General features: G+C 32.7%; 1 protein-coding gene and 1 pseudogene across 1 annotated transcript; both read right to left on the bottom strand.

Moving 5' to 3' along the window:
- Positions 1-8,593: 8,593 nt before the first annotated feature.
- LOC112744119 (origin of replication complex subunit 5) lies at positions 8,594-10,391 on the bottom strand. Its single transcript, XM_029292311.2, is given in 5 exon segments — positions 8,594-8,856; positions 8,859-9,029; positions 9,239-9,329; positions 9,698-10,151; positions 10,232-10,391. Coding segments are annotated over 5 exon segments (1,092 nt in total). The 5' UTR covers positions 10,345-10,391.
- A 605-nt stretch (positions 10,392-10,996) lies between these two features.
- The window catches only part of LOC112744120 (signal peptide peptidase-like 4), a 32,669-nt pseudogene continuing 24,631 nt past the window's right edge, over positions 10,997-19,034 (bottom strand).

Below are 19,034 nucleotides of genomic sequence, written 5' to 3'. Positions count from 1 at the left end.
ATTAAATTTAAAATATTTTTTGATACTACTAATTTTTACTAATTTTTTAATTATCAATTACATTTCTATTAAAATTAGTAGTATCAAAAAATATTTTAAATTTAATATTATAAAAAAAAATAAAAAAAATTATATAAAGACTAATTTAATTAATTTTTAAAATTTCAGGGATGAAAATGACTTACGTCTGAACTTTCAAGGACTATTTTGATTATAAATAACTTTTTTACATGCCAAGTGCCACATGGCATGCCACGTGTCACTGATCTGACACGTGTCACTGAGCTGACACGTCAACCAATCATCTTGTGACACGTGGCATTAGCCCTCCACGTCATCATCCAACTGACGGAAGGACTAACGTGACTAATCGTGTATCCTTCAAGGACGATTTCGATTAACTTTATCTTTCGAGGACCAAAATAGAGATCGGGGTATCTTTTAGGGACGATTTTGGCTATTTACTAGGGTAGCGTTTGTTTTGAGGTACTGAGACAGAGACTGAGAGACTGATACTCAGTCTCAGTATCGTGTTTGTTAGTTTAGAGACTGGTACTAAAATTTCTGTCTCTATCTCTAAAATTTCAGTATTTCAGTACCTCCAAAAAGTAGGGACACAGGGGATTGAAATTTTTAGAGATGGAGACTGAAACTTTAATAAAATTTTATACCTAAAATACTTTCATTTCAATTAATTAATTCTAATTTTACCCTTTGTACAAATTAGATTAGAGTTTTATTCTTGTTTCAATTCCTGTCTCTCATTTTACACCCCTGTATCTTAGTCTCTGTCTCTCAGTCTCAGTCTTTCCGTCTCTGTCTCTCCACCAAACGCTACCTGTGTGTTGGAAAGCAAGCATGAGTTTTATGAAGCGTGAACTCCACGCACACACAAAGCTCATGGCCGACCCACCAAACCCAAAAGCGTGAATTAGCAAAAATTCTAGTTCAACGGTTACCATGCGGTGTTTTCTTCAAATTAAAAATAAAAAATTTATTTTCATAAAATTATGAGTAATTATCTTGATTAATTACTAAAACTTTTAAAATTGGATACTAATTTTTAAAAAATTTAAATTTAATGTATTTTTAATGTTAAAATTGTTTTACATATATATTTAATTATATAATTTATTATTAAAAAATCATTATAATTGTATATTATATAAAATATTTTATATTATCAATATAATAAAGTTAAATTTATTTTTTAAATATCAAAATATATAAAATAACTTTTAACAGTTATTTTTATTAGATAATATTATATTTTTTTTCAATTTGATTAAAAATAAAATATAAAAAATTTATAAAATTTTAAAATAATTATTTTAATTAAACAAATTAAATTAAGAAAATTATATTATTTAATAAAAATGAAATTAAAAAAATTATATTTAAAAGATTAAAATATTTAATATTAAAAAATTTGGAGACTGATGTAAATTACTCTAAAATTAGGATTAAAAAACTTCGCATTTTGCAACAAGAACTGTTACCATTCTCTCTCTCTCTTTTCACCACCCGAACTCCAATTCTTCATCTTTTATATGCTGTACCTTCTCTTCCTCCATTTTCTCTCCAAAAGATGTCAATTTATTTCCTCCTAACAGGATAATAGAACAGAATAACAGAAGTTTGTTAGAGTCACTTAGCAATTAGTTAGCAACTAATTAGTGGTAACAGGTGCAGCAAGTCACGTGTCTCAACATATGTATATAAACTCTTATCAGCTGTAACTGCTACACAATAATCACATTCTCATTCTCTTATTCATTCATCTAAGCTTCATCTCTCTCTCTCTCACACACAACACTCTGAGTTACCGATACCATTTCATGGTATCAGAGCTCTAGGGTTCAATGGCAGAAACGTCTCAAGCCATGGCTATTCCACCACCAGTAAGTGGAAGCATTGCAATAAATCAACCAGCAGCAGTGGTGAACAATTTTTCAATTCCGATTTCAATCAAGTTAGATGAGGAAAACTATTTTCCTTGGAAGGATCAAGCTGAAGCCTCCATCAAAGCTCATGAGCTTGTGGATTTCATCAATGGAGTGAATGTTCCAACACAATTTCGATCAGAAGAAGATAAAAGAAATGGCATAGTAACTGCAGAATTCAAGATCTGGAAGAGGCAAGATTCTTTCTTGAAAACCTGGCTCCTAGCCTCAATGACTCCGTCATTTGCAGCAAGAATGGTAGGATGTACAACCTCTCATCAGATCTGGCAGAGACTTCAGGACTTTTTCGCTGCACAAATGAAAGCCAAGGTCAGGCAATTGAGAGCAAAGCTCAGCAACACAAAGAAAGAAGGCACAATGGAAAATTACTTGTTAGAAATAAAGAAAACTGTGGATGCATTAGTGTCAGTAGGAGCTCAAATTGATGAATCAGCACATGTTGAAGCCATTCTTGAAGGCCTCTCTGAAGAATATAGCTCCTTTATCACATCAATCAACACTAGAGACACGCCTCTTCAAATTGGAGCGTTAGAAGCAATGCTGATGGCACAAGAAGAATGGTTAGAGAAATTCAAGAAAGCAGAACCAATGATGGCAAATGTTGCACAGTTTCATCCGTTTCAACAGCGCAGATACAATTCTGAATCTATCTATGGTGATAGAGAAGGATATAGGAATTTTTCAAGCAATAGAGGCAGTTTCTTGCAAAGAGGATGAGGAAATGGCATAATGAACTCTGGTCGAGCAAATCCGTGACGAGGAAGAGGAAACTATGGCAGCTATGGAAGAAATTATGATAGAATAGTCTGTCAAGTGTGCGACAAGGCAGGTCACAGTGCTCGTGATTACTGGTATAGATACAATAATCAGAACAGTAGTGGAGGTGGAAGCACTCAGTCAACTGGAAGAACTAGTGCTAATATTGCTACGAGCAACATTCCTCTAGATCAAGCAACAGTTTATGATCCAAATTGGTACCCGGATTCTGGTGCAACACACCACATGACTCCTGACAGAAGCAACTTCTCTGAATTTACATGCTACAATGGCAATGAGCAAGTAATTATGGGTGATGGTAATGCCTTACAAATATCTAATATTGGAAGTTCCGTCTTAAAACCATTTTCTTCAAAGCACGTTTTTACCCTAAACAAATTGCTACACGTTCTTGAACTCACGAAGAATCTTTTAAGTGTTCATCAATTCGTTTGTGATAATAATGTATGGCTTGAATTTCATCCTAACAAGTGTTTGGTGAAATGTCAGGATTCCAAGGAGACGCTCCTCCAAGGAACTGTTAAGCAGGGTCTATATAGTTTTGGCCAAGCTAAAGCACAAAACCTAAGCCCAGCTGCACTCACTGCCCATGTGCAGAAATTATCCAACTTCAAGCTGTGGCACAGGAGATTAGGTCACCCTTCTTCTCAAATTCTGTCCAAGATTCTTAATAATTGTAAAATACCCTATCAAATTCCCTCATCACTTTGTAGCTCTTGCTGTATGTGGAAATCCCAACAGCTTCCTTTCCCCACTTCTTCCTCAACTTTTTCTGCGCCTTTAGAATTGTTGTACACAGACATTTGGGGTCCCTCCCCTGTCCCTTCAATAAATGGCTCACGTTATTACATTCACTTTATTGATGCATTTTCCAAATTTACATGGATTTATATTCTTCAAAGTAGATCACAAATTTTTTCTGTCTTCCTTGCTTTTAAGAAAATGGTGGAACTCCAATTAGGTACTAGGATAAAAGCATTACAATCTGATAATGCAAAAGAATTTTTGTGTTTATCTAACTACTTGAGATCTGAAGGAATTGTGCATAGGTTCTCTTGTCCACACGTTCACCAACAGAATGGTGTAGCAGAAAGAAAGCACAAGCACATCACAACCATGGGGCTCACATTGTTGGCAGAAGCAGCAGTGCCTGTTCAGTATTGGCCTGATGCCTTCATGACTGCTGCAACCTTAATAAACCTACTACCTACACCAGTGTTAAATTTCTAATCTCCAAGCTGCAAATTGTTTGGCAAAGCTCCCTCTTTTCAAATGGTGAAAGTATTTGGCTGCTTATGCTTCCCTAACACTCGCCCTTACAACAAACACAAGCTGCAATTCAGGTCTGAGCCCTGTGTCTATCTTAGCCCAGCAATTCACCACAAGGGGTTCAAATGCCTCAAAACAAATGGCAAGATTCTTATCACAAGAAATGTCACATTTCAAGAATATCATTTTCCCTTCAAAGACCCAACTCTTGGCTTTACTCCTCGTTCATTACCTTCTCCAGAATCACCCTTATCCTCCACCCTCCCAACTATCCCTCTCATTCATTCCACCTTGCCTAGTTCAGTTCTTCCTCACCAATCTATTAACTCAGATCCCCAATCTATAGATTTGGCCTATCAAGTTAGCAATTCACATACCAACACCACTAATTCCATCAACCCTTCAAGACCTGCAGCTGTCTCCACACTCTCTGCACCATCTAACACTCATTCCATGACTACCCGTGCCAAGAACGGCATCACCAAACCAAAACTCTTCAATTCTGAACTACACTCCAAGAAGCCATGACAATACCACATTGGCGACAAGCAATGGAAGACGAATATGCAGCATTGATGAAGAACAGTACCTGGCAGCTCACTGCTCTGCCTCCGAACAGACGTGCAATTGGTAGCAAATGGGTGTTTCGTGTTAAACAGAATCCAGATGGTTCCATCAACAAATTTAAAGCCCGACTTGTTGCTCAGGGCTTCAATCAAAGGCCAGGCATAGACTTCAAGGAGACCTTTAGCCCTGTTGTCAAGCCAGCCACTATTCGGGTTATTCTCACTCTGGCATTGCAAAATCACTGGCCCCTAACTCAACTTGATGTGAATAATGCATTCTTGAATGGGAGCCTGCAAGAAGAAGTATATATGAGACAGCCGCAAGGCTTTGAAATTGGTGGCTCGGAGGTTGTGTGCAAACTAACTAGGTCGCTTTATGGTCTAAAGCAGGCACCCAGATCCTGGTTTAATACTCTAAGGGTAGCACTATACACTTTGGGATTCTCCTCTACCAAATCAGATGTCTCCCTGTTCTTCAAACACACCAGTGAAGCCATAGTGTTCCTCCTTGTGTATGTGGACGATATTATCGTCACTGGAACTTCAAAAGAGGCCATTGCCAAATTAGTGCAACAACTTCACTCCAAGTTCTCACTTCGAGATATGGGAGAATTAAAGTATTTTTTGGGCATTGAAGTCACTCGAACATCTTGTGGGGGCCTACTATTGTCCCAGACGAAGTACATTAATGATTTGCTAAAGAAGGCTAACATGGGAGACTCTAAGGCTGCTGCTACCCCTATGACTTCTAACTTGAAGTTGACATCCACAGATGGTGTGCCATTTGAGCATGTGAGCCTGTACAGATCTGTTGTTGGAAGCCTCCAATACCTCACTGTCACCAGGCCTGAAATTGCGTTCTGCGTCAACAAAGTCTGCCAATTTATGCAAACTCCGCTGGACAAGCATTGGAAGGCGGTAAAGCGTATCTTCAGGTATCTGCAAGGCACAAGGACCATGGGGCTTCATCTGCGCAAACCTACTGAGTTGATCCTTACAGGATATACTGACTCTGATTGGGCCTCAGACATTGAGGATCGCAAATCCACTGCTGGCTATTGTGTCATGTTTGGGCCGAACCCTGTTTCTTGGTGCTCAAAGAAGCAGGCTGCAGTATCTCGTTCCAGCACAGAGGCTGAGTACCGTGGCATTGCCAATGTGGTAGCCGAGCTGCTCTGGATTCGAAATCTACTTGGTGAAATTCACATTCTTGTACCTACCCCCAAAGTGTATTGTGACAATGCAGGTGTTGTGTTAATGTCCGCAAATCCTGTGCTTCATTCTCGCTCAAAGCATTTTGAGATTGATCTCCATTTGGTGCGAGACCATGTAGCCAAAGGGCGAGTCCAGATTCATCATATCCCTGGAGATGCTCAAATTGCCGATGTCATGACTAAGGCAGTAAGCTCCTCATGGTTTGCAACTTTTCGATCCAAACTCAAGATTGAGCAACCTCAATCGTTAAGTTTGAGGGGGAATGACAGGATAATAGAACAGAATAACAGAAGTTTGTTAGAGTCACTTAGCAATTAGTTAGCAACTAATTAGTGGTAACAGGTGCAGCAAGTCACATGTCTCAACATATGTATATAAACTCTTATCAGCTGTAACTGCTACACAATAATCACATTCTCATTCTCTTATTCATTCATCTAAGCTTCATCTCTCTCTCTCTCTCTCACACAACACTCTGAGTTACCGATACCATTTCACCTCCAATTGAAAATGCAAAAGTACAGCATGAGGGAGCAAGAAATGTAAAGGAAACACATTAAGAAAACGCCAGAGTTTAAGGGCTCCAACACAAGACAAATTACATAAAGCGCTAAGCAACTAGCAAAATTATGTATGATAAATGCAGTTGAATGAAAACCACATGATAGACAATCAAAAGCTTAACTCTTCTTAGGTAAAACATCACTTTTTCTTTGATAGATGTCATTCGATCAGTAGAGTAAACTAAAGTACTAATGTTTGATCTGATTTAACTAAGCACAAGTTTAATGTTTTATCTAGGTCTCATAAAGATGAGGAATAAAGATAGATTCATGATGGTAAAACATAACGATTAGGTGGGAAACTGAGATTATTGGTTAGTCCAAGATATCAAAAAGTTGGCATTCCATTGCCCTTGTTTCATTGGTTATGTTTTCTTAAATTTTCAGATATCAAAAAGTTGGATCTATCCGCCCTTGAATGACACTGCGATGTGATGGCTGAAATCTGAATGTTTCAGATAATTTATTCATTAATTTGATTTGATCTTGATGTTAGTTTTTTACTTTATATTCCTGCAAATTACTGTTCTAATTATTTAGTGTCAAATTATTTTTGTTCCATTTTATTTAATTGGTTTAAAGTGACAGTAATGCTTTATTATGTTCTGAAGTATTTACTCTTGCAAGTGTTCTGTCATATAAAAAGTGAAACACGGTTTGGAAGATACTATTTACATATCAAAATTAGACTATACTTTTTTTTGGAATTAATGAGAAAAAAAAAAGCATAATAATTAATAAGGCTTTCCTTAGCATATGATTATAAAATGTAACTCGAAAACCTTGTTTGTCAGCATGAAATTTTAAGCTTTCATTTTTCTAAACGCTAACAAATCATTAAAAGGAAATAACAAAATATAGACGCTTGACAAATTTATATTGAAACTATTTTATAAATGTAGCTTGAGAAATTAATTTCAAAAGTGAAGAACATTCAGGGCTATGTTATTTTAAAACTATTGTATAACTATCTGCGATTGAATAAGTAATTCTGTCAATAAATTTACAATACTGCAAAAAATTAATAAAAATTAATGAACTGATTCTACATGTCTGATAGTATCCAACAGAATCAGCTATAGCTAATTTGGACAAACCAACCAATAACACTGCGTAAATGAAGCACAAGAAGCAACATTCAAAATACTAAATGTGGGTTTGGTTTTGGCCGATTGCGACAAATAAATATGTACCGGCAAGAAAATTTACATAGGAAAAAATATATCTTAGTTCTATGCTCCCACAATGTTTATATACGCTATAAGATCACTATGTATCAAATCAGTGTTAAAGCTAACACCCTTATGTTTATCAGCTTGTTAAGTCCTTCATGTGAAGAAGTGCTGCCACTTAGTTCTCCAGCATTCACATATTGACTTCTTCCAGTGCCAGTATTTGCAGACACATTAACTGACCAACCATCTATGTAAAACAAATTTTAAGGCTGAATAAGCATTACAATAATAACTAACATAGCCCCATGCAACGAAAAATACAGCTAACTTTATCATGGCATCCTATAATTCTCATTCTTTCCAGAAATTAATTAAAAGAAAAGTTTCAATTAGTTAGCAATAAAGGTTTCATTTGAACTACAACCGCTAACAGATACATTATACTTAGGCCTTAAGCTATGGCTACAAGACATTGTGGGCTTTTAAGAACAAGAAAATTTCTTGGTTGGAATGGAAAACGAACAACTTAGGAGCTTCACGAAAAAATAATGAAAATAAGGGAATACAACTAAATGTCAGCGGAAAAAAATAACAAAAGGCAATAAACTCTGGAATTTAGTTTCTATATAAAGAAAAATAAGGTTCAAGTTCACATAACATCAGCTATCAAGCAAGTATTATTGGATCTGAATGAAACTGATCACTGAAGACAGCAAAAAAAAAGGGCACAAATGTCACTTTAAGCTTCTGTGATTTCAGAATTGACATTAAGGATATGAATAAAAACACATCGGACCCAAACACAAATCATAAAGAAACAAATATGAAAACTCACGAATACACACAAGCAACTTGAAAAGGAGGAGGAGGAGGATTTTGTTGGTGGAGGCACACACACACACAACATTCACATACAAAGGAACTGGATTTCCTTATATGATACTTCACTATCACATCTAATTAGATTATAGGGGAAAGCCATCAAAGCATCATTGAGTTCTGTTCACCATTTTCATCGACATTCCATAAGTGAGATTTCAAGATATAGATTTAACATATGCAAATTATGGTCTAACAGAGATAAATAGTTTGGAGCAAAAGGCTACCTTTGTAACCCAGAACAGTTGCACACCTACACCACCATTGACAAGATCCCTCTTCATCCTAGCGTTCTGCACCAACTGCTTAACACCAATGTAGACTCCTCCTATGGCAACAAAGGTCAATGCATAGTTGCCCATCATCTTCAAAGTTCTTATGAGGCCCGGAAGAGCAACGTTTCTCTCAACACGAGGAACATGATTCCAGGTGGCAACAACAGTACCCAGATGGTGCCAGAAATTAAACCAGTTGTTGCACCCTTAATAGTTTTCATCAATGCAGAGTTGTAGGCAGCATACTCCTTATGAGAATCATGTTTTATTCTCTGACCTCTAAAATCAATCAATGCAGAGGTGAATGCCAATGCTGACCCAGCCTGAATTGCGGTTTTGATGCTCCCTTACAGGAAGAAGTGTTCAAATGAGTGTAATCAATTCAGTATTGGTGAAAAAAAATTCATTGCTCAATTACCTCATCCAACATCACAATTCACAAGCAGCAAATACATTTCACAACTAAAGCAAAATAAAATTACCAGAAACGAAAATCCAGACAGCTACGCACAACAAAATCTAGGGTAAGGGCTTAAGAAGAGAACGAAACCGAACCTCCTTGAACGTGTGAAACTGGGCATCTTGCCGAGGAACCTGGATGATTTTGGCAAAGAAATGCAAGTAACGACGAGAGCGGTGCCGTGAGCTGCAGCAGATCATAAGGAAGTAAGGAACAAAGCAAGTATTTACATATGCATTGAAAATTATTCATTCCATCCAATGTTACAATTCATAGGGATAATTCTGGCAATTTCATGAGGATAACTGCAGATAGCAGCATCATAGGTTGTACAGATTCTATCAGACAAAAATGGATAAATAGGATTTGTGAAGCAGAAGAACCAAAGTCAAAGATTGCTAGGTTCTTTTATACAAATAACTTGATAAAGGGAACTTGAGGCTCCTTGCAACCTGCTTAAACAACAATGAAAATATTATTCTTCATTTGTTTTCCAAATGTCATATAAATAAACCAAGAATTTTGTGGGAGTGTTACGTGGGAACTGAGGTTACCTTCAAAGCCAAGTCTTCTGATACAGTTGACCGATACCGATTATCAGAACCTCCTTTGGAATCAAAAAGTGAAGCATCAAGAGTAGCTGGATTTCGGGAAGCAAGAAATGCTAAAATAAGAAGATACTTTGCACTCGTAGACATGTGAAAGTCTAGCTTGGCAATTTCTTCACGTCGCTCCGGTTTCTTTTGATTCACCTTCAGATTTGCCTCTTTGGAGTTCTCAACTTCAGCTGAAGGATGAGATGAAACCTTAAATATCTCATTCAGAGAGGATGTGATGTGAGGATTGATATGACTAAATAACTTTCTCTTCATGTCTTTGTCTTTGTCTCCATTAGGAAAGACTCTTTTATCGCTTAAAGGTTCACAATATTTTTCGTATAGTGGTTTGAAGGCAGTGGACAATTCATCAACCTGCCTAGTAACCCTAAAGAAAGACCTTAAAGCTACACTGCATGAAAAATAAACAAAAATTCACTATGAGATTAGGTAAATCTGAGAAAGGAAAGTAATAGTAATAAGATGTCTTACTCCAAGAATGAAGAATACAGCTTCGAGTCTGCTTGGTTTCTCGACAATATTTTGCAAAGATCAGCATCTGTGTAATCAGGAAAGTATACAGGGATAGGCTCCACATAACCCATGTTAGAAGAGTAAAAGGTATCTGGAGAAGTATTGCTGATAAATATTAGACCCACCTCAGGAATCTTTAGCAGATCATAGAGATTAAACAGAAAGGGCCTGCGTCAGAATTCATTATGGGCCAGTTGATTTGGGTTTCTAGTCCATGACCAAAAACTTGTAGATATAGTTTTTTATTTTAAAAAATAAATTGTACAAGTGCAACATCCAATTGAATATTCCTTTTTCTAGAAGAAAAAAAAACAATAACAATAGTTACTCAATATCTAATTGAATCTATTTACAAACTTTATAAGTTAAAGTTGCTAATCGAGAATTTAATTAAATTATAGATACCTAAAATTAATTCGATGAAAAATTTGAGTGATACCGTGTTATTGGCATTCACCTCTGAAATCAATAATCAATATTTACAACTTGAGTAAGACTACTTTATTAAGAGTGACTTGGAAGAAAATGACTTAAATGAATAAAACAAGGGACATGAGCCAAGCCTACATTAATGATATTTCATCACAGAATACACTTGAAAAATGAAATTTATCCAACTTCAATTTCAATTTTAGTTATAAGTAACATAACCATAATCTTTCATCTTCATACAACAGTTTTCATTTTCGTTTTCTTTTTCTTTTTCTTTTTTCCCTTGTCACCATCCTCTGCGGGCCTCTTTATTGAGAGTTAACTGTGATGTCTCTTGCCTTATTGCCATTTGCTTGACAAAGACATCATTTTTGGCCACACCCTCATATAAGCAAACTTGCAGAAGATAATTACAAAAGAACACTATGTTCCCTAAGGCAAAAAACAATTGCCAAAGAGGAAGCTCTTAAATCTTCTTACTTCTTATCTCATACCATCTTCTATCTAAGGAAAAAATAAAATAAAAAATCTAATCTAACAAAAGTAATAGTATCAGCTGTTGATATAACTATAAGTACATGCTAATAACATGATTTGGTTGAAATTTTGGTTATGACAGTTCCAAATATTTACATAGTCTCCTAGAGTTTCTATCAGTCTCCTATTAAACCAACACTTATGGTACACTATACTATTATCCCTATTATCACTTCGTTCATTGTTGAGACTCTTGGTTATGAGGGCAAGGCATTTCTGGTTCCCCTCTTGTCCATAAAAGATTGAGTTCACCTCTCTTTTTTCCCAATAACAAAAATGTGCCTGCATTTGAAGAAAACCAAGGTTTTAAAAACAATACAAGTTTTTGTAAATCACGATGACAACTCGTAGTAAGAAACATGCATAAAGTTTAACATTAGTTCTCAAAGGTGCCTTCAGCAGCCACCGGAACATGTTGAAATAACAATTGTACTAACAAAGAGTAAACGGGACGATATAAAGCAATGCTGGTTGACCATGCCCATCCATCAAGTTCAAAGCAACATATGTAATAAGGAGACCTGCAGATCAAAGTTCAAGGGAATGATGTAAAGACACCAAGCAAACAGTGATCTCAATTCTCATCTACATCCTAATTCTGGTCCGAAAGTGAGCCGGCTCAATTTTGTAACAAAGTAAATAAAGTCCAAAAGTTTTTATGAAAAATTACCCTTTGACACATCCTACCAACTAAAGTCATACCAAGAATCAAACATAGAAATAGCATACCTAAACTGTAAGCACTCATTGCCCACATGAAGTATCCAGACCGAAGGTTCCTCTTTGCCAACCAATCATACCTGTAAATTTATCGGTACAATAATTAAGTCCAGGAACCATTGAAATGAGACAAGGGATTCTTTTCATTTATGTAGTGATTAAAGTGTTTAAACTAGAGAAGACGAATATATATGACTTTTGTTACCATCTTCTCCACTCCTATCGCCTCGAGCTACCTGTACAGAAGTGAAAATGTTTCATTAATTCAAGTGGAAGAAATGCATCATGTTTATGAGACTAAAATCGAGCTTAGTAGAGAATGAAACAGAAGGGAACACTCACCACTATCATTATGCTCTCATGGAACCACCACTTAGAGACAAATTCCCAGAAGATGTCATATAGAAAGGCGCAACTAAAAATAACAGTTTCTATTGTTCTTCTATCAGTTTATCTCTATTCTCTGAGATGGTGTCGAGGTGAGACCTCCAGAGAGTAAGACGGCAGCTGATGCTTGTGTGAGTGGAGGTGGAGAGATGTTGATCTACTGCTGTAGCGTGTTGGTTGGGAGGGGGAGGGAGGGGAATGAGGAAGTAGATGTTGCCGCGATGGAAGTCAGCGTGGGGAGGAACGATGAGGAGGTTGGAGGGAGAATATTTCTTGAGGATATAGTTAGGATGAGCTCTCATGACGTCAGCAGCGTTGATGGTACGAGTAGTGAGCTCTTCAATTCTGCCATTGGAGTAAACTATACGTATCACGTCCAATGCCCCGCATGGTAGGATGCATGATATGCATCCCCTTATGCTATTCTTTATTATTAAAGCTAAACTCTTGTGTAATTACTTAAAGAAATTCTTAAAAAAGGCTTGAATCCACTTGTGGGATTAGGCGATATAGATATCAGAGAATAAATTTTAAGGTAAGACTGGTTTTTTCTTAGGTGATCGGGTAAAGTTTAATAGTTCCAAGCTAAACGTACTAAATCAATTAGCTTTCCAAACCAAAGTAGCGGACTTAGCACACGGTGCTTAAAGTTGACGTATGATAAAAAAACCTCCATTTCCTTGGAGAAGAAGATGGGGAAGCTATAAGAGAGAATCTGCGCGCATTTTGGAGAAGAAGATGCAACTGCATAATGTTAAACCAAAATATATATAGAAATAGAGTTAGCTAGAAAAAGATGCGGGTCACGTAAAGAGAAAGAGAGAGAGTAAAAGGGAATGGAAATGGCTGAATGGGAATGGGCTTTTCAAAGTTTTACTTTTACTCTTTTGTTAGTGTTACTCATCCTATAAAGTATAAACTATAAAGTTCTTGTTGCTTCCATCACCCCACATTTACACCATAATAATAATAATAATAATAATAATAATAATAATAATAATAATAATAATAATAATAATAATAATAATAGTACTACCCTTCCAATATTGATATTTTATACACATATTAACACCTTAATTCTGTCATTGGAGTGAACTATACGTATCACGTCCAATGCCCCGTATGGTAGGATGCATGATATGCATCCTCTTATGCTATTCTTCATTATTAAAGCTAAAATCTTATGTAATTACTTAAAGAAACTCTTAAAAAAGGCTTGAATCCACTTGTGGGATTAGGCGATATAGATATCAGAGAATAAATTTTAAGGTAAGACTGTTTTTTTCTTAGGTGATCAGGTAAAGTTTAATAGTTCCAAGCTAAACGTACTAAATCAATTAGCTTTCCAAACCAAAGTAGCGGACTTAGCACACGGTGCTTAAAGTTGATGTATGATAAAAAAAAACCTCCATTTCCTTGGAGAAGAAGATGGGGAAGCTATAAAAGAGAATCTGCGCGCATTTTGGAGAAGAAGATGCAACCGCATAATGTTAAACCAAAATATATATAGAAAAAGAGTTAGCTAGAAAAAGATGCGGGTCACATAAAGAGAAAGAGAGAGAGAGTGAAAGGGAATGGAAATGGGAATGGCCGAATAGTTTTAATTATAATAAAAAATATTGTGTGATATATTTTGATTGTTAAATGACTAACTAATAATTAGTGATAATATATAAAAGAGTTAAAGTGAGTAGAGAGAAAACATAGAAAAGAGAAGAGGAGAAAGGAGAGACTTCATTGATTTAAATTTTTTTAATTAAATTGCAATTAGAAAATGTTATATACATTTTAATTGTGAAATTAGTAATATGTAATAGATATAATAAATTATTAATAGTATACATAAGAGATAGAGTGATAAAGGACGAAGAGAAATAGAGAAACAGAAAAGGAGAGAGGTCTTTAATTTTAAAAAAAAAATTTAATTGCAAAAAAAAAGAGTATTATGTGACACGTTTAGATAATAAATTTTAGAAATTGTGGCATATTGATTAAAAACCTTAAAAAAATAAAATAAGTGAAAAAGTGAGAAAAAATTTATTAATTTTAAAAAAAATATACATTATTTTAATTATAATAAAATAGAGTATAATGTGATACATTTTGATTGTCACATTAATAATATATTTTAATTTTAATTTAATAAAAAATATTATATATTATATTTTGATTGTTAAATTAATAACTAATATTAATATATAAAAAAATGTAGTAGGTGAAAGAGGATAAAACATAAAAAAAAAAGAAAAAAAAAACCTCCTTAATTTAAAAAAAAAGAAATTTTTAATTTAATTACAATAAAAGTGTATCAAGTATTATATTTTGATTATAAAATTATTATTTTAATTACAAAAGCTACTATATAATTATTCTATAAGTCACGTTTTACTTTATTTTGTTCTTCATTTTGTTTTTTTAAAAACAAAAAGTGTTCTTCATGTATTTAGTGTGTGGCAATTTAATTTTAACTAGAGCAGCAAATAATCCATTCCCTTATTTAAGGTAGTTGGGCTCAAGCTAAGTTTTAAGCCAAACCTATAAAACGTGTGCATTTAATTTGCATAGCACATCAAACAATTTTCTTCAGATAAATATATATATCCCTTTATTTTTTTGTGTTGTTATCTTATTTAGATTTAATAAACTTTGTTTAGGATTGAATCAAGAGTTTTTTATTAGAATATACTTTATTTATGAATGTAATATTTTTTTATATTAATATTAGATTTAGACAATCAATAAAAATAATTAAGTTGATATTAAAATATAAATTTATAATCTCATTATATTTTTTTTGGACAAAAGTATTTTATATATGAAAAATTCATTTAATATTTATAAATAATAAAATAATAAAAGATAAAATCTAAGTCTAAAAAAATAAAATAGATAAATTTTATATTAAATTAAAATTTTAGAATAAGTTCAATATTCGATTATAAAAAATCTTAACTCATAAAAATAAAAATAAATTTAAATATTTTTACTTTTTAAATCGACACATAAAATATTACAATATAACACTGTGAGTGTGAGATATTCTTTTTATAAATAATGTATTATAAATAAAAAATTTCACTTATTTTTTTCCCTCCAACCAAACTTGCACTGTATGGATGAGTCCTATACGATTTTAATTGATTAAAGTCTGAAGAGAATTTTAATATTATATATAAAACTTAATATGCTTCTATATGATTCTTACATTATATATGAAACCAATTTATTAAGTTTTATGTCATATATGATTCTTACATTATGTATAATCGATATGAAACTTAATATATTTATTTCATTTTATTTAATTATAGTTGATTAATGGTATTTTAATATTTTATTTTATTTTATTTTTGTACATTACTTAATAAGATAATAGTTGTATCAGAGCCTTCTTCAATAGAAAAAAAAATTTTTTTGATCTTTCATGAACCAAAATTTCTTTATAAATTATAATCATTAAAAATTTGAATTGATGGCTAAAATTTAAACTATTTATTAATTGTATAATAATTATATAGTATATTTAAATATTTTTAAATAATTTTATTATAAAATTATACTTTTATCTATTTTTTTTTCTTTTTTTTCCCTTTAAGCCCCTTCATACTTCCATACTGAAACAATTATTACCACCACCATATAAAAAAAACAAAAACATTCCCTTCTTATCAGTTATCACCTCTCCTTATCATATCACTACCATCAACTACCAACAACCAGTTATATACGAGAAATGGAAGGACTACGTCGTTGCTTTGGATAGTCATACTCTTACTACTGCGAGAAAGTCATACTAGCACTCATTTGCTCATTGCTACCGCCGGCGACCTGCACCCATCAAATGGGTCACCTTCTGTTGCTGCTACAACTTCTACGACCATGAGCCACAGAACCCGTTTATCTCTGTCATCGAATTTCATTGACAAAATCGCTACCAACTTCCTCGAAGTTAGAGGTTAGAACAATGGTATTTGAATTCTGGTGGAAAATTTCTGAAAACAGAATAGAATTATTGATATCACTGATAACTCTGTTATTTAAAAAAAACGAATATAATTAAATGATTATATAAAATATTTTACACTATTATAAATAAATAAAAATTAATTTTTTTAAAAAAATCTTAATATATGCATTTCACACAACTATTTAGAAGTCTTACCATAAAAATGTCGTGTTTCAGACTTTGTCATAGTTTTGGAGGTGTTGAATCCACTTTAACTTATATTATTATTTCAGCAATACAAGAAAATAAAATAGCTGCACTCCTTAAGTTATAAACTAATAAAAATCAGAACTAAAGAAAAATTATTCTTTAAAGCCAGTATTATATTTAAAAATGATATCTGTTGTTAAAAACTTTTTCATATGGTAACAATATGGTTTTTTAGGGGGTTTGAAGCTTTTCCTACCCCTAGTTTTTATAAGTCCTTGAATTGAAGTTTTTAATTATGGGAAAAAGTCCTTAGTTTAAACACAAATAATATTTCTAAAAGGATAATTTTTTAATGAAATTATTATCTATACTAACCAATAGTCTTATACTAAGGAATCAAAGATAATTTTTTTAATGGATTAGTAACTTAAATACTTTCCACTAGCAAGAAAGTAAGTGTTTTTAATTCTTCACTAAAAATTAAAATAAAATTTATAAGCACATCAAAAATAAAATAAATTAACTAAGAATATAAGCATTAGAAAAAATAATATTGACACAACAAACTTCGGCTAAATTTTTTTATTATGGACGAACAGCGTATGCAATCTAATTCTATTGATTTTGTATATATTTCTTTTGTACGAGAATGTGTAATTGGTAAATTTGATTATTTTGCAAAGAAATTTTTAAAATTTTTTTAATATTAAATTGAAAGGTCGACTTTGTTTGTTGTGATTTTGTTTTTTGAAATTCATACATTAGAGATCTGATTTTTGGTTTAAAAAAATTGAAGAGTCCACTTTTTATCCTTTAAAAAATTAAAAAATTCGAATTCTACATTTTAAATTAAATAATATCATCTTTAAAATTAATATTTTTACAATCTATAATAATAAAAAACACCATTTCCGTCCAAATATAAAAAACAATTTGCGACAAACTTCATCTTTAACATATATTATTTGTATTAGAGTAAATTATTGTTTTTGTCCTAATGTTTGGGATAAGTCTTAAAGTTGTTCCTGACGTTTAAATCGTCCAATTTAAATCCCAAATGTTTTTAAGAATTTGTTAACAAAATTGATACGAGATAAAATTGAGACGATTTTGAAACGTTAGGGACTTAAATAGGACGAAAACGTTAGGGAACAAAAACGATACATGGAAGTAAATTTTAATTTTATCCTTCAATAATATCAATATTTTACGGTACATAGTTATTCAATTATTTTTTAATCATATCTAAGTAAATTACACTTAATCACATGACTTTCATTCTAAATAAATTTATTTTTTTTATAATTTTACTCTTAAATATTTTTACTCATCGTGAAATATTTGTAAAATGACTAGAATCACATTACTTTATTGTATATATATCATTTTTTCCAATAAGTTTATGTACTAGTCATTCTACAAATATTTTATGATGAATAAAATTTTTTAAGAGTAAAATTATAAAAAAAATAAATTTATTTAGAATAAAAGTAATGTGATTAAGTATAATTTATTTAAATGTGATTAAAAAATAATTGAATAACTATGCACCATAAAAAATTAATATTATTAAATGATAAAATTAAAATTTAAATCTGAAGGATTACCATATGTTCATAACACGCAGCGGAAGAAAAAGAAAGTAATCCTTAAAGATCTATTTTGTGCTTAAATTTTATTCCAATAATAAATATATAATAGATCAGATCTAAATACCTGAGTACGCTAGTAAAAATCTTTTTCTCATTCGATGGTACGAAGGTGCTATGCGTATCCACACCGAGACCAACCTTTGCTGTCAACTCCTTGACCAATGGACATCTGATCTAAATTGAGAAACCTCTTGCAACTCTTTGCACGCAATAAAATTCTTCTCCAAGAATTAGGCTCACATACATTTATGTGCGTAGAGGTAAAGGAATAAAACCCTTGTGTTTTATTCTCTCTTCTTTCACATTCCTCTACTCTTGGCATACATATATATAGTATGAGATTTGTTACTGATTTTAAATTTGATTCTCAATTCAAATTTAAATCATATCTTATTATCTTAAACTTGAATCTTTCAAATTTATGAATCATATCATAACTCAATTTGAAAACAGAATCAGTTAGGATCTCATCCAAATTTAGAAATAGAATAACTAATTATTCTCAAATCTCATTTAATATTCTCAATCATCATATTATTATTATTATATTCTTGGTGCTAGCAAAGAATATAATAATATTCCATTTGAATTAATATAATTATTTATTTGATCAAATCAAAATAATAATTAAATAATTCTACAGCAAAGATTAGAACACTCGTTAGTGTGTGACTCCATAGGTTCAAGGGAGTGGATCCTCTCCAGTGAATAAAAAACTGGATGGTGTGCAGTGTTTAATCTAACCATTCACTACATTCTCTCTCTTATTTATTTTTGGTCCCACTATTAAAATCAAAGGTGAGAGATTGCACTGTATTTTGTCAATTGTTGAAAAAACTGGAGAGGATCCATTTCCATAGGTTCAATACTAAGCGGG

This window comes from Arachis hypogaea, chromosome 14 (assembly GCF_003086295.3).
Source record: "Arachis hypogaea cultivar Tifrunner chromosome 14, arahy.Tifrunner.gnm2.J5K5, whole genome shotgun sequence".
Classification (NCBI taxonomy): domain Eukaryota; kingdom Viridiplantae; phylum Streptophyta; class Magnoliopsida; order Fabales; family Fabaceae; genus Arachis; species Arachis hypogaea.
The sequence above is the reverse complement of the archived record's forward strand: the minus strand, read 5'-3'. Positions and strand labels throughout refer to the sequence as shown.